Source organism: Gossypium hirsutum, chromosome D01 (genome assembly GCF_007990345.1).
Source record: "Gossypium hirsutum isolate 1008001.06 chromosome D01, Gossypium_hirsutum_v2.1, whole genome shotgun sequence".
Classification (NCBI taxonomy): domain Eukaryota; kingdom Viridiplantae; phylum Streptophyta; class Magnoliopsida; order Malvales; family Malvaceae; genus Gossypium; species Gossypium hirsutum.
In genome coordinates this window covers 9,604,359-9,618,757 of record NC_053437.1, presented here as the reverse complement: position 1 = coordinate 9,618,757, position 14,399 = coordinate 9,604,359, and the positions used below count along the sequence as shown (strand labels likewise).

At 30.7% G+C, this 14,399-nt stretch overlaps 1 protein-coding gene across 1 annotated transcript; it reads right to left on the bottom strand.

Moving 5' to 3' along the window:
* Positions 1-4,025: 4,025 nt before the first annotated feature.
* Positions 4,026-5,171, bottom strand: LOC107928615 (protein NDR1). Its single transcript, XM_016859870.2, has one exon. The coding sequence runs from the start codon at positions 4,869-4,871 to the stop codon at positions 4,179-4,181; it is 693 nt and encodes a 230-aa protein (XP_016715359.1). The 5' UTR covers positions 4,872-5,171; the 3' UTR covers positions 4,026-4,178.
* Positions 5,172-14,399: the final 9,228 nt, after the last annotated feature.

The following is a 14,399-nucleotide window of genomic DNA, read 5'->3' as shown; positions in this document are numbered from 1 at the left end:
AAATTGAAATCAGATTGAAAAATGAAACTTAAAGGTAAGAGATATAGCTATTTCGGTTTTAGGGACAAAATTAAATAAAATGTAAAACTCTAGGGGTCATCCAAAAAATGAAATTGATTTGATATATGTTTATAATAGGTTGTTAAAATATGTTTAGAATTGATAAATTGAAATGAATTGTTATAGATCGGGATTTGAATCAATCTGAAGATAATCGAGAAAAAAGAGAAATTGTTTATTAGTCTGTGACACCTTATTTACTTGTTGCTTTTCTAGGTAAGTTCATATGAGACTTATTTTATTAATTCATAATATTTTGGTATTATGTTGTGTAATTTTCTAGTTCAATAATCATGATTATAATGTTTTTGGCATCAAATGGACTTAATCGTAAAATAAGAATTAAATGATAAATTTGAATAAGTATACGCTATTGAATAGATGTGAACAATTATGTAATTGAATAGTATTTATGTTATGATGTTACAAGGTCTAAAAGTATATGCATTGTTATTCGAAATCTAAAAAGTAAGTATATGATTTCAGGGTTTGAAATGATATAGAAATGATAGCAGTGCCCGCGTGAACTTAATAACGATTAGGATACGAATGACAGGTTTAAAAAGAAATCAAGTGCTAGTCAGGGATTTCTTTATCGATGGTTGAGATCCAACATGTGTTGCAGATTCTCGACAACTTGAGTGAGCAGCATCGAATAAAGTTTGCAAAACTAAACCTAACCTACAACTTGTGTGAGTATCCCAAATGTCACAGCTTGTGTGAGAAAATTCAAATATCACAACTCATGTGATCAAATTCAAATATCACAGCTCGTATGGTCAAATCAGTTTCATGTATCCGAAGTTAGATTCCTTTAGTTCTCCAAGTGAAAATAGAAAGTGAAATGGTACTAAATGAAATCGATATGTTCAAAATGAATATATATATGAATGGATTTATATATGTATTACAAGTTGAATATGATTTGGTTAGTATATGTTATATGATGGATTGTGATTTCATTATACGAATGCGTTTTAAGTTTATGGCACGTAATCGAACTAACCTATTTTATGTATTTGTGAAAGTAAATGAATGTGCAAGATGCCAAAGGATTACTATGTTTGTACCAATATATTCCAATTTCTAAATTAGTGTAATGTCGATGTAATTTAAGTAAATTGAAATGGACTTGCTAAGCATTCAAAATATTTATTTGTTGTCTCCCTTTTCCTTGTAGATTGTCGATTTGCGGAACACGTCGGTCGGATCACTACAAGCTCACACAATCTTATCAGTGAGTCTATAGACTATCAAGTGAATATATTTTTTAAAATTTCAAAATGTTATACCAAAGAATTTAATCGAAGAATTTTAATGGTGATAACATCTGGATTTGAATTTTCAAATTTGAAAAGTAAAGGATAATATTCCTAAAATTAAAAATAGAGAGATTAAATTCTAAATGTGAGAAGTGCATAGAAATTTAGAGTGTATTTTAACTTTCAAATTTTTACTCGAAAAAAGTATACCGGTAAAAATAGAGGTGGGTTAGGAAAAACTAAAAAATCTAATTAAAAGAGAAAAAAGAATTATATGGAATAAATACATCATAATGTTAACCTATCCCATTCAAATGGAAATATAAGTAAAAATCTCATAATTAAGTATTTAAAATCATAAAACTCTCGAAAATATGTTACAAATTAAATATATATTATACAACTTATCATATAATGACTAATTAGATTGAATAACTCAATTTAATAATTATACTTTATTTTTAAACATAATAAAAAAATAAAAATTAATATAAAATGTAGAAATATTATACTAAATAATAAAACCTAATATGCAATCAATAGATATCAAAATTTTGAAGAAAACAAAACCTATACTATTTCATACCAAAATGGTATACGGACTGGTACAGTTAATATCAATATGATATTGACAACATACTATAATTAAATTATATGCTCAAGTACATTGGATATGGTACCCGCAACCATACTAATATCATATCATCTAACCTATGTTACGCAAGTTACGGGTTATCAAGTGTAAAATCTAGAATTGGCTCGATCGAAAGCTCGCTCGAAAAGTGAGAGGGTTTGAGTAAAAATATAAGTTCATTTTAAAAAGGGGTCGTGCCTAGGGTGAGATGTTTTTTACTTGAGTCCGGCTCAGCCCTGCCCAAATTCACTAAATGCCAAAAAAATTGTTTTTTTTGTTATTTTAATGATATTTTCTTGTTGTTTTCTTTCTATTTTGCTACCATTTTACTATTATGTTGTTACTATTATGTTGTTTTTGTTTGGATATTATATAACATTTTTTTTATTGTTAATTTTGTTATTATTTTAGAGATATTTTCTTGTTAAGTTTCATCTATCTTAGTATTATTTAAGTATACATATTTTTTAAAATTTATTTTCAATTTGTTTGGAAATATTTATTTTAATTTTTTTAATATTTTTGATGTATTATATATATTTAAAAGTTATGTAAAAAATTAATAGAATATAAAAATTAATATGGATGGGCCGGGCCAGGGCTGGGTTTTAACATTTTTATTCGGGACAAGCTTGGGTAAATTTTTAAGTCCATTTTTTAGGCTAGACCGGAGCCTAACAAACGGCCTTAATTTTTGTTTGGGCCTAGCACGAATCTGGCCGAACTCAGCCCATAAGCAAGTCTAGTCAAATCCTCACTACCTACTGTTTTATTGATTGATATTAGATTTGATTATAATTGGTTTATCCTTTGAGGTTAGAAAATTTACCAAAAAAATGGGGGTTAAGGTAAAAATATAGATTTAAAAAATGGGTTTGGCAAAAAATAAGTCATGTTTTTTAAATGGATCGGGATTCGGGTAATATTTTTTAGTCTAACCCAAATTTGTCTAATTTTTTTCACTGTTGTTTTGTTGTTGTTTGCTACCATTTTGATGCTTTCTACAATTTTGTTATTATATTGCTACTATTTTATTGTTAATACTTGTTTTATTATTAATTTTATTACTATTTTAGAGGCATTTGTTTGTTAAGTTGCAATTATCTTAGTGTTATTTAAGTACAAATAAATTTTTTATGTATTTTTAAATTGTTGGGAAATAATTATTTAAATATTTTTAGTGTATTTAATATATTATATTTTTAAAATTATTTTTATATAAAAAATAATATAAATATTTTTTAGTACAAGCATACCAGGCTCGAGTTGAGATTTTTTTTTTTATCAGAGATGGCCTGAATAAAGTTTTAGGTCCATTTTTGAGACTAAACCTAAAATTTTAGGTGGATACAATTTCAACCCAACCCAAGTAATGAGATGTAATTGAAATACAGATGTTTCTATATCTCTATTTTTCCTTGTTTTTTCAATTAGAATTGACGAAGTGAATTAAATCTTGTTTTAATCCATTTTTGGGTCTATTCTTTTTAGCTTATGCAGTAACACGAAACTTTCATTTTCAGCGGATTAATTAATCCCATCAAGCTTGTAAACATGTTAAAATTTAATTATCAAAGACCCTGCCTGGAAAAACAAAAACAGGGTCTAATAAGAATTATATTTGAAAAGACCAGGCAGCATTGGATTCCCTTGGTTTATAGTCTGGTCAACCTGTCCTTTGCTAGGTCCTTTAAAACTCTTCTATATCAGATAAAAAAAAACCCCAATAAACTCATTCAAGCAAGATAAATTTTCAGGGAATCTTCACATTTTAACCAAAAACTTTGGGAAGTTTCATCCTCAAAATAATTTGGATACTAAGAAATTTCTTACTTGGTAGTTGATAACGCGTTTTCAAAGGATGATTTTCCCTGTTCTTTTTTTCCACTGAAAACTTTTAATTCAAGTGGGTGTAGTGGAAACACAGCATCAAAATATCTTTAATTCGGCAAATCTAAACCACTCATTGTACGGTAAAAGACTCAGTCTACTGCTAAATCAATGACTTCCTTTGCCAAGAACACTAACTGGAAACAACAGAACAAAAAAACCTAATAATGTTCGTGAAATTAAAGAATCACATTTCTTTTCACTAACCAAAAAGTTACACAAATCAATACATCAAGATTTTTTTCCCTACTGCAGTACTACTTTAAAAAGGATGCTAAAAACACATTAAAAAGTAGAAACAAACCCCCCCTGGGCCCCAAAAAAGAAACTCACTAAAAATGAAGCAAACTGAAGACTAAGAAATTCAGCAAAGATCCCATCACCACACAAAAACTTCCCATCCTTGGCGCCATGGATTTAAGCTTGATCCCTTTACGTTCAACCTTAACACCGGTAGCGTTGACCGTCATATTTGCTCCTACCCTAATCTTATGCTTCTTTGTATACCAAAACATGATCTTAAATTTCACTGAAGTCGACAAATCCACCCAGAAAACCCTCATCCCGTTGTTGGAAGTCACCTGCGAAGCCACCGTCAAGTTAGCTGTCCCTGTACCATTCTTTTTAGCCTTCTTTTTGTGACCCTGGTAAAACCCCGGCACTGAAACATTAGCTACAACATGATTTCTGTTTTGAGAATCAGAAACTGCGACTTTCACAGCATCATACTTAATCCCTTTGTCTTTGTTGGTGTTTTCTAGCTTTAAGGTCAGGTTTAAGGTAGTATCGTTTGGGTTCTTTAAGGTTGTATCTAGAGAAGGTAAGTAAAAATTTTCAATAGAACATTTGGGGTTGGAAGTACGTAGACTTAGCCACATGAAAAGTGCTGTTAGACCCAAAGTGAAGATGAAGCTACAACAACATCGACAACATCCCCCATCGGAATCCGACATGTTTTCTGGTGACTGAGAATTGTCTTCTTTTTTTTTTTTCTCTTTTCCCAGTGAAGGTTTTGCAAAGGGCATTTTATCAGTTGGGAATAAATAAATAAGGGAAAGTTGCTTTGAAAAGCATGGTATAAAGAAGTATTTGTTTGCTTTTTCCTAGCTTTTTCTTGTAGAAAAATAATGAAGTTTACAGCTCCATGTATTGTTATAATATTATTATTCTGTACACGGCTTTAATTTGGGGTTGATGATTTTTGCAAGGTTTTGGGCCAATTAAATTCTGACAAGTATAATGCTGTGGAATAAATGGGCCATTTTGGTATTGATTTTACAAAAATTTATGTAATTATTGTTTATTATATGGAGTTGAATGGTAAATGTTTAACAATTTTATTGTTAAACTGGCAAAGTTGAGACATAAATTTGGGTTTTTGTTTTTGTTGGAACATGTTTCAATTAGGGATAATGGTAATTTAATGAAATTTTTTAAATTCAATTTGTTTACAAGAAAATGAAAACAGAATAAACTCTTTTTTTGGTGAATCTTAAGATTTTTCTTGGTGAATTATCCTTATGAGAATAAACCCTTTTTCATTTAAAAGAAAATGATAGAATTAATTTGTTAAGGATTACAAAATATGGATAAAACAAAATAATTCCTTTTTCTTTCCATCCAGGATCGAATAAAATTGTTATTTAAATTCATCATAATTGATTCCAAATAATAGGTCCTTTTATTAAGTTGTCCAAGTACTTCGAAAATGCTGCGCTATTACTATGTACTTGCTTATTCCCATGGTTGACTGATTCAAATTTGGAGAAATGGGTAACAATGATGAGGTTTGGGTTTGAATTAAGTATGAATATAATTGATAGAAGATTTAATTTAAGATAAAAAATTGAATGATTCAATTGTTGAAAGTTTTGCAAGTTAAGGATATGTCTGGACTTGAACTAGATGGATAAGAATTATTCAAAATAGAGATATAATCTTGTTAAGATAATGTATTGTTTCTAATGAAATATGATTTAGAGTTATATACTATATGTTTTAATTGATTGAAGATAAGTTACAAAAATAATGTTAGCATGAATAACGATTTATAATATGGAGTAATAGAAAAGATCGAATATAAATATTTCTAGTCATTATTTAAATTAAATGTTATAATATCACTGTCAAGTATATCGAATTATCGACGACGTCGTCAAATTTAGTTGTAGGAAAATTTGAAAACTGTCAAAATCTTCTAAGCATTCGAAAACCTCATTAGATGATTTTTTTTTTAGATTTTTCAGTGCTTAGGGACCTTATGCTAATTGGTATTTATAGTGGTAGTTCCCCATAAAAAATCACTAACTACACATCCCACTATCACACATAAAAAGGTGTGAAAGTGGTGGGCAGCAAAATGCGGGCATGTGAAAGTGACCCTATGAAACCTGGGAATGTAGGAGGCCTTCCCACGAACCAGTTCCAACATTCTCCCATGAATACTTAAAGTCGAAACATATTGCACGAATCACGATGATATTTTCTCTTAGAATTTGAGTAGTATCTTTCATGTATCACAGTATATCATGTCTCAATGCTTTAGCCCAAATTTTTTAATGAATAAACCCAATATTTGTTCTAGGTCCAAATTTTAGTGGCATTTCTCGAAATAATCAAATTAATGTACACAAAGAATATAAGAAACATCAAACTTAACAGAGTTTCTTTATAATCGTTTTTATAACGAAAATTTACAAGGTGGGAACAAGTCTCATAGTGACAACATGATCCTTAAATTTGTGTGGTGACATGCCTTTAATCAAAGGATCAGCTAACATCTACTTAATGTTAAGGTGCTCAATGACCACTTTCTTCTCTTTAACACATCTCTTATAGCTAGATACTTAATGTCGATATGTTTACTTCAACTTCCACTTTTGTTGTTCTTAGCCATAAAGACAATGGTTGAATTGTCACAATATATCATTAATGACCTAGAAATCGAATCCACAAGTCTAAGCCTAGAAATGAATCTCTTCAATCATACTTCATGTGAGGTAGCCTCAAAACATAAAACGAACCCAGCCTCCATAGTGGAAGTAGGTCTACTTGACGTTCCTCCAAGATATAACTTTACCAGTAAACATAAATATGTAACCTGATGTTGATTTATGTGAATCAACATAGTTGACAAAGTCTGAATCTGAGTAGCCAATCACCTCCAAATTGCCTGATCGTTTGTACATAATCATGTAGTCCTTTGTCCTTTTAAGATATCTCAAAACTTTCTTTGCAACTCTCCAATGGTCAATACCTAGATTACTCTGATATCTTCCCAACATTCTAATTACAAATGCAATGTTAGGTCTTGTGTAGACTTAAGCATACATCAGGCTTCCAAACAACAGAATCATATGGAATGTTTTTCATTTGCCCCCTTTCAAGTTCTTTCTTCGGGTACTGGTTCAAATTGAACTTATCACCCTTTATGATAGAACCAACACTCGGTGAACAATCTTTCATCCAAAATATTTCTAAAACTTTGTTGATATAGGTTTTTTAAGATAGACCTTCTAGTATATGCATTGATCCATGATATTTTTAACAAAACCAAACGAAGAGATAACTTCATGGAATTTTAAATACCACTGTCGGAAGGCTTGTTTCAATCCATATATAGACTTCTTTGGCTTGCATCCAAGTGTTCACCATCACTAAAGCAGAACCTTTTAGGTTGTTTCATATATACCTCTTTCTCTCGGTCACCATTGAGGAAGGCGGCTTTCACATCTATCTGTTGCAACTCAAGGTCAAAATGACCTACTAATGCTAACACAATATGCAAGGAATCTTTTTTAGATACAGGACTAAAAGTTTCAGTATAATCGATTATTTTCGCTAAGTGAATCCTTTCACAACAAGTCTAACTTTATATCTTTCTATGTTGCCCATTGAGTCTCTTTTTGTTTTGAAGACCCATTTACATCCAATTATTTTTACCTTTCAAGCAACGACACAAGATCCCGAACATCGTTACTTTTCATGGAATTCATCTATTCTTTCATAGCATTATGCCACAATTCTAATTCTTTGCAACTCATTACTTGTGAAAATAACTCAGGATCATTCTTAGCTCCAATATTATAGTTAGACTCTTGCAAATACACAATATAGTTACTAGAAATTGTTCATTTCTTTTTTCTAGTAGATCTTCTCAATGTTGAACCAACATTTTCTTGTGGATCCTGTTGTTCAACTAATTGTTTAATACTTTTTAAATTTTCTTGAACAACTTGATCTACTGGAGTGTTTTCAGTAGCTTGTGAATTTCATTGATTGGTTGTTCAACACCTGGTTGAGTTTAAGGGGTGTTATGTATGATAACCAATCTCACCTGAAATAGAAGGCTAACCTATAAGAATCGTGTCCTGAGATAGATCGCTCCCATTGATTGAGTCATTCTCAAGAAATTTTGCATTTCTCGATTTTCCACATTTCTAGTGTTATGAGATGGACAATAAAATATGTATCCTTTGTACCTTTCGACATACCCAATGAAATACCCACTAATTGTCTCGAGGTCTAGTTTCTTTTCTTGTGGATTATAAAATATTATTTCAAAGGGGCATCTCAATACTCGTATAGGTCGCAAACTTAGTTTCCAACCTTTGAACAACTCAAAAGGTGTTTTTGGGACAACCTTAGTTGGAACTCGGTTTAATATATACACAACCGTTTTGAGAGCTTCAACCCATAAGGACTTAAGCATTTTAGAGCTACTAAACATACTTCACACCATGTCCATTAAAGTTCGATTTATTCTTTCCAGAACACCATTCTGATCAGGTGAGCCTGACATAGTGTATTGGCCAACTATACCATTATCTTGAAGAAACTTCGCAAATGGACCAAGTGTTTGTCCATCCTCAGTGTATCTACCATAATACTCACCACCTCTATCGGTTCTCACAATCTTGATTTGCTTATCGTATTATTTCTCTACTTTAGCCTTGAAAACTTTAAAGGCTTTTAATGTTTCGCTCTTTTAATGAAACATGTAAAGGTACATGTATTATGAGTAATCATCTATGAAAGTAATGAAGTATTTCTAACCTTGCACATCCATATCCAAGCAACATATATCAGAATGGATGATTTCCAATATGGCCGAATTCCTCTTGGCATCTTTCTTTGACTTGTTAGTATGCTTTCCCTTAATGCAGTCTATACAAGTATTGAAATTAATAAAATCTAAAGTATTGAGTACTCCATCATTTACAAATCTCGTAATCCTTTCAATGGAGTTGTGTCCTAATCTCTGGTGCCATATTATAGAGGAATCTTAATTTATAACATAATATTTAGTATCAATTTGAATGCGCATAACATTATGAGTGGCATTATTTTGCAAATTAAGATAATAAAGACCATCAGATAAAACATCATTTCCAACAAGTTCAAATTTCTAAAATAATCTGAAACCAGTGTTTGAAAAACTAAAACAATACCCAAATGGTGTAAGTCTTGAAATAGAAACTAAATTTCTAGAAAAACTAGGAATATAAAAATTCTTCTCTAAAATTAAAACAAAACCACTTCTAAGCACTAATTCACACATTCCAGTTGCTTCTACATGCAACTCCATCTTATTTCCTGAATAGATGTGTCTCTCAGCTCCCACTTTTTCCCTCAGGTTTCTTAATCCCTATAAAAAATTTGAGATATGTTGGAATATTTTCAAATATGTACAGTGTTCCAATAACTTTAAATGAATGAATATAATTAATCAAAAGATAAATCTTTTGGTCATTAGTCAAAAGTTATATATTTTTTATTTTTGAAAAAGAATTATAACTATTCAAATAATATTATATGAATAGTTATAATATTAAATGAATAATTATGTGTTTATTTTAAAGACATTATTATTCAAAAAGACACCTATTGAAATATGTCTCTATGAAGAGATATGAAAATTCCTATAAATAGGAATGAGACTTTATTTGGAAAACATATCAACAAATTCTAAAATTCTTTCTTTCTTTCCTCTATTTTATAATTTTATTAAATTATTCTATAAAGTATTATTGCAGAAATCCTTTGTAGAAATTGAGTTTCTTGTTATACATTGCTCAGTGCTTAGTTGATTATTCTCGTCAGTGCAAAACAGAAATAGTCATTGGCTTCATTGTATCCTCGAGGTTAATTTGCTTGAAACTCTTTTGCACACTGAAGATAGGTGGGGGCGAATATAACCTCAAAGATAGTGGCTTGATGCACGCCTTGGAGCATTGTCCTATTTCTTCTTTTTCTGTTCTAGTTTCGTTCATGTGTTCGAGATTTTCCTCACTGGAGATTTGTACTAACAATTTTAAGGTTACATTTCATGATAACTACCACAACACATAAAAGTGGAATACTAAGGGAGTTGGCTTCTAACTTTGTCAAACTTGATCGGTTTGATGGTGGCAATTTCCAATGATGGCAGAAAAAGATTCACTTCTTATTATCAACTTTGAAGATTGCCTATGTTTTGGATACTCCAAGACCTGAAGAGAATGAAAACGAATCTGTTGCTGCAACACAATAAAGTAAAAATGGGACAATATTGATTACATGTGCATTGGCCACATATTGAATGATTTATCTGATGGTTTGTTTAACACCTACCAAAATGAGGTCACCGCTAAATAATTATGGGATAAATTGAAGATAAGATACATGACTGAAGATGCTACAAGTAAGAAATTTCTTGTCAACCGTTTCAATAATTATCAAATAGTTGATGGTCGTTCTATTATGGAACAATTTCATGATACTAAAAAAATTTTGAATCAATTTAAGCAATATGATATGTAAATGGATGAAATGATTGTTGTATCCTTCATAATAGACAAACTTCCTCCATCTTAGAAAGACTTTAAAAGAAGTCTAAAACATAAAAAAGAGGAAATATCTCTTGAGGCTTTGGCAAACCATCTTCATATTGAAGAAGAATATCGAAAGTAAGATCAGAACCTAAAATCTGAAAATGCCAAAGTGCATGTTACAGAGAAAGTACAGACTACTAAACCATTCAAGAGAAAGTTTAAACAAACGGATAGAGCACCTAAGTTCAAAAAGAAACAAAAGGGTTTATCCTATCATTGTGGTAAGCCTGCACATTTCAAGAATGAATGTCGATTTTTAAAGAAGAAATCATCTTCTGAGGCTGATAATAATGAAAATTTCGTTGCAATGATATCTAAAATTAATATGACACAAAATGATAATACATGGTGGATTGGTATCGGAGTAACCAAACATGTATACAAAGACAAAAACATGTTCACAAAGTTCATACAATGTGAAATGACAATGTCTTGTACATGGGAAATTCTTCCACCAAAGCAATCAAAGGCAAGGGGTCTGTTGAACTACAATTCACTCCTGAAAATGTTTTAACCTTAAATGATGTATGTTATGTACCAGAAGTTAGGAAGAATTTAATGTCTGGAAGTTTGTTGAATAAGTTTGGCTTCAAACTTGTTTTTGAGGCAGATAAGTTTATTTTGTCTAAGTGAGGAATTTTTGTAGGGAAAAGGTATATGTATGAGACCATGTTCAAACTCAATATTAATAATAACAATACTATTTTTGCTTATATGGTTGAATCTTATTATTTATGGCATTATAGATTAGGTCATTTAAATTATAGAAAATTGAATGACATGTATAAGTTAGATTTAATTCATGTTTTTAATAATAATATGAAAAATGCAATACATGTATCTTGACTAAAATTACAAGAAACCCTTTCCCTAAGGTTAAAAGGAAAACAAATTTGCTTAGTTTGATACATAGTGATTTATGTGACATGCATAATACTCCTACATTAGGTGGAAAGAAATATTTTGTTACTTTTATTAATGATTGTTCTAGATATTGTTATGTATATTTATTGCATTCAGGAGATGAAACGCTTGATAAATTTAAAGTTCATAAATTTGAAGTTGAACTTTAGTGTGAATCATTTATCAAGTGCTTAAGATCGGATAGAGATGAAGAATACTATAATCCAAGTTATTTTGAATCTACTAGAATTGTCTATCAAGTTTTAGCCCCTTACACACCAAAACAAAATGGTGTAGTTGAAAGGAAAAATAGAGACTTGACTAAAATGGTAAATTCAATGTTATCATATTCAGGTCTTAGACAAGGTTTGTGGGGAGAAGCTATTCTAACAGCTTGTCATATATTGAATAAAGTTCCTAATAAGAAAACTAAAATAACCCCCTATGAACAATGGAAGAAAAGGAAACCAAACCTTAATTATTTGAAGGTTTGAGGCTGTAGAGCTATTGTCAAAGTTCCAACACGTAAACATAAAAAGTTAGGTGAAAAAAGAATTGAATGCATATTTATAGGATATGCACATAATAGCAAGTCATATAGGTTCATGGTAATTGAATCAAATGATTCGATTCAATTTAATATTGTTATTGAATTAAGAGATGCTATTTTTGATGTCAATAGATTTAATTCTATTTCAAGACAATTATAGCTGCAACAATTGATTCATTCTTCAAATGAAAATGAGATTCTATTGGAACAAACTGATAATAATGATAAATCTTGTCAAGAATTAAAAAGAAGTAAGAGGATTAAAAAGGTCAAAGTTTTTGGACAAGATTTCATTATGTTTTTTGTAGAAGGAAAAGCTGAAAGTTTATTCAATAAGATACCTTATTGTTATATACAGAATCTGATCTTATTACATGAGGCAATGAAATCTTAAGACTTTGCTTTTCGGAAAGAAGCAATAAATAATGAGATAGATTCAATAATAAGAAATCAAACTTGGATCTTAGTTGACATTCCACCGAGTTCCAAACAATGGGTTGTAAATGGATCTTCAAAAAGAAAATGAAGGTCGATGAAACCATTGATAAATTTAAAGTAAGATTGGTAGCCAAATGTTTTACACAAAAACAATGTATTGATTACTTTGATACATATGTTCCAGTAACAAGAATTGCTACAATTAGACTCTTAATATCACTTACCTCTATATATAATTTGGTTGTTCACCAAATAGATGTTAAAACTGCATTTTTAAATGGTGAATTGGAAGAGAAAGTGTGCATGGAACAACCGGAAGGATTTGTTGTTCCAGGACAGGAGCATAAAGTATGTAATCTTGTTAAATCTTTATATGAACTTAAAAAAGAACCAAAACAATGGCACCAAAAGTTTGACGAGGTTATTTTAGCTAATGGCTATAAAATAAATGAATCCGATAAGTGCATATATAGCAAATTTGAAAATGGAAAATGTGTCATAATTTGCTTATATGTAGATGACTTGCTCACTTTGGCACGGATTTGAAACAAATAGAAAACACAAAGAAATTCTTGTCAAACAATTTTGCTATGAAGGATATGGGTGTAGCAGATGTTATTCTTGTGATTAAAATAACCTAAGATGAAAGCACTATAGCTTTTTCACAATCACATTACATTGAAAATGTGCTTAAAAAGTTTGATCTTTTCAACTGTATACCAGTATCTACACCCATGGATCCTCAAATAAAATTAGTTCTAATGCTGGTAGGAAAATTGATCAATTGAAATATACAAGTCTAATTGGTTATCTTATGTACATAATGACTTGTACAAGACCAAGTATTGCATATGTTGTTGGGAAATTGAGTAGGTACACAAGTAATCCAAATAGTTTGCATTGGCAAGCTTTGAATAGAGTACTTAGGTACTTAAAGAAAACTATTAACTATGGATTGTGTTATAATGGATATCCTCCAATTTTAGAAGGGTATTCGGATGCTAGTTGGATTACAAGTTTGGAATATCATGCATCAACTAGTGGATGAATCTTTATTCTTGGTGGATGAGCCATTTCTTAGGGTTCCAAGAAACAACATATATTATTGATTCCACCATAGCAACATAATTTATTGTATTAGCCGCAGCATCTAAAGAAGTAGAATGGTTAAGAAATTTGCTTTACGATGTACCTTTATGGCCTAAGCCAATATCACCTATTTCTATCCGTTGTGATAATGAGGCTACTCTAGCAAAGGCATATAGCCAAGTATATAATGGAAAGTCTGGACACATTGGATTAAGAAATAGCTATGTCCAACAATTAATCTCTGATGGAGTGATCACTATTAGTTATGTGAAGTTAAGTGAAAATTTGGCGAATCCTTTAACAAAAAGTATTACAAGAGATGCAGTAAAAATGACCTCAAAAGGGATAGAACTCAAGCCCATTAATTAGAGTCACCCATGATGGAAACTCGATTCAACGCTTGGTATAACGTCAAGTATTAAGTTCAATGAGACAAAGTACATCATTAGCATGTGACTGTTAGTACTATAAAGAAATCCATCCTAATATTAAAGTGCTACGTACCTGTAATGATAAGGGAAGGATGAGTAATGTACTCTTAAAGGACCTATAACATAAATATGTTAGAGTGTTATAATTACAGGAACACTCTTGATGGGATCTACCTATGTGACTGGAAGTGTGGCCGTTTTTAGGAGCTCAAGGACTTGGCTTTGACAGCACTCATGAAAAGAGGACACAAACACATGGCCATAATAGTG

Excerpts from the sequence above, each read along its gene's own strand:
- LOC107928615 (XM_016859870.2), bottom strand. The coding sequence starts at position 4,871 with ATGCCCTTTGCAAAACCTTCACTGGGAAAAGAGAAAAAAAAAAAAGAA.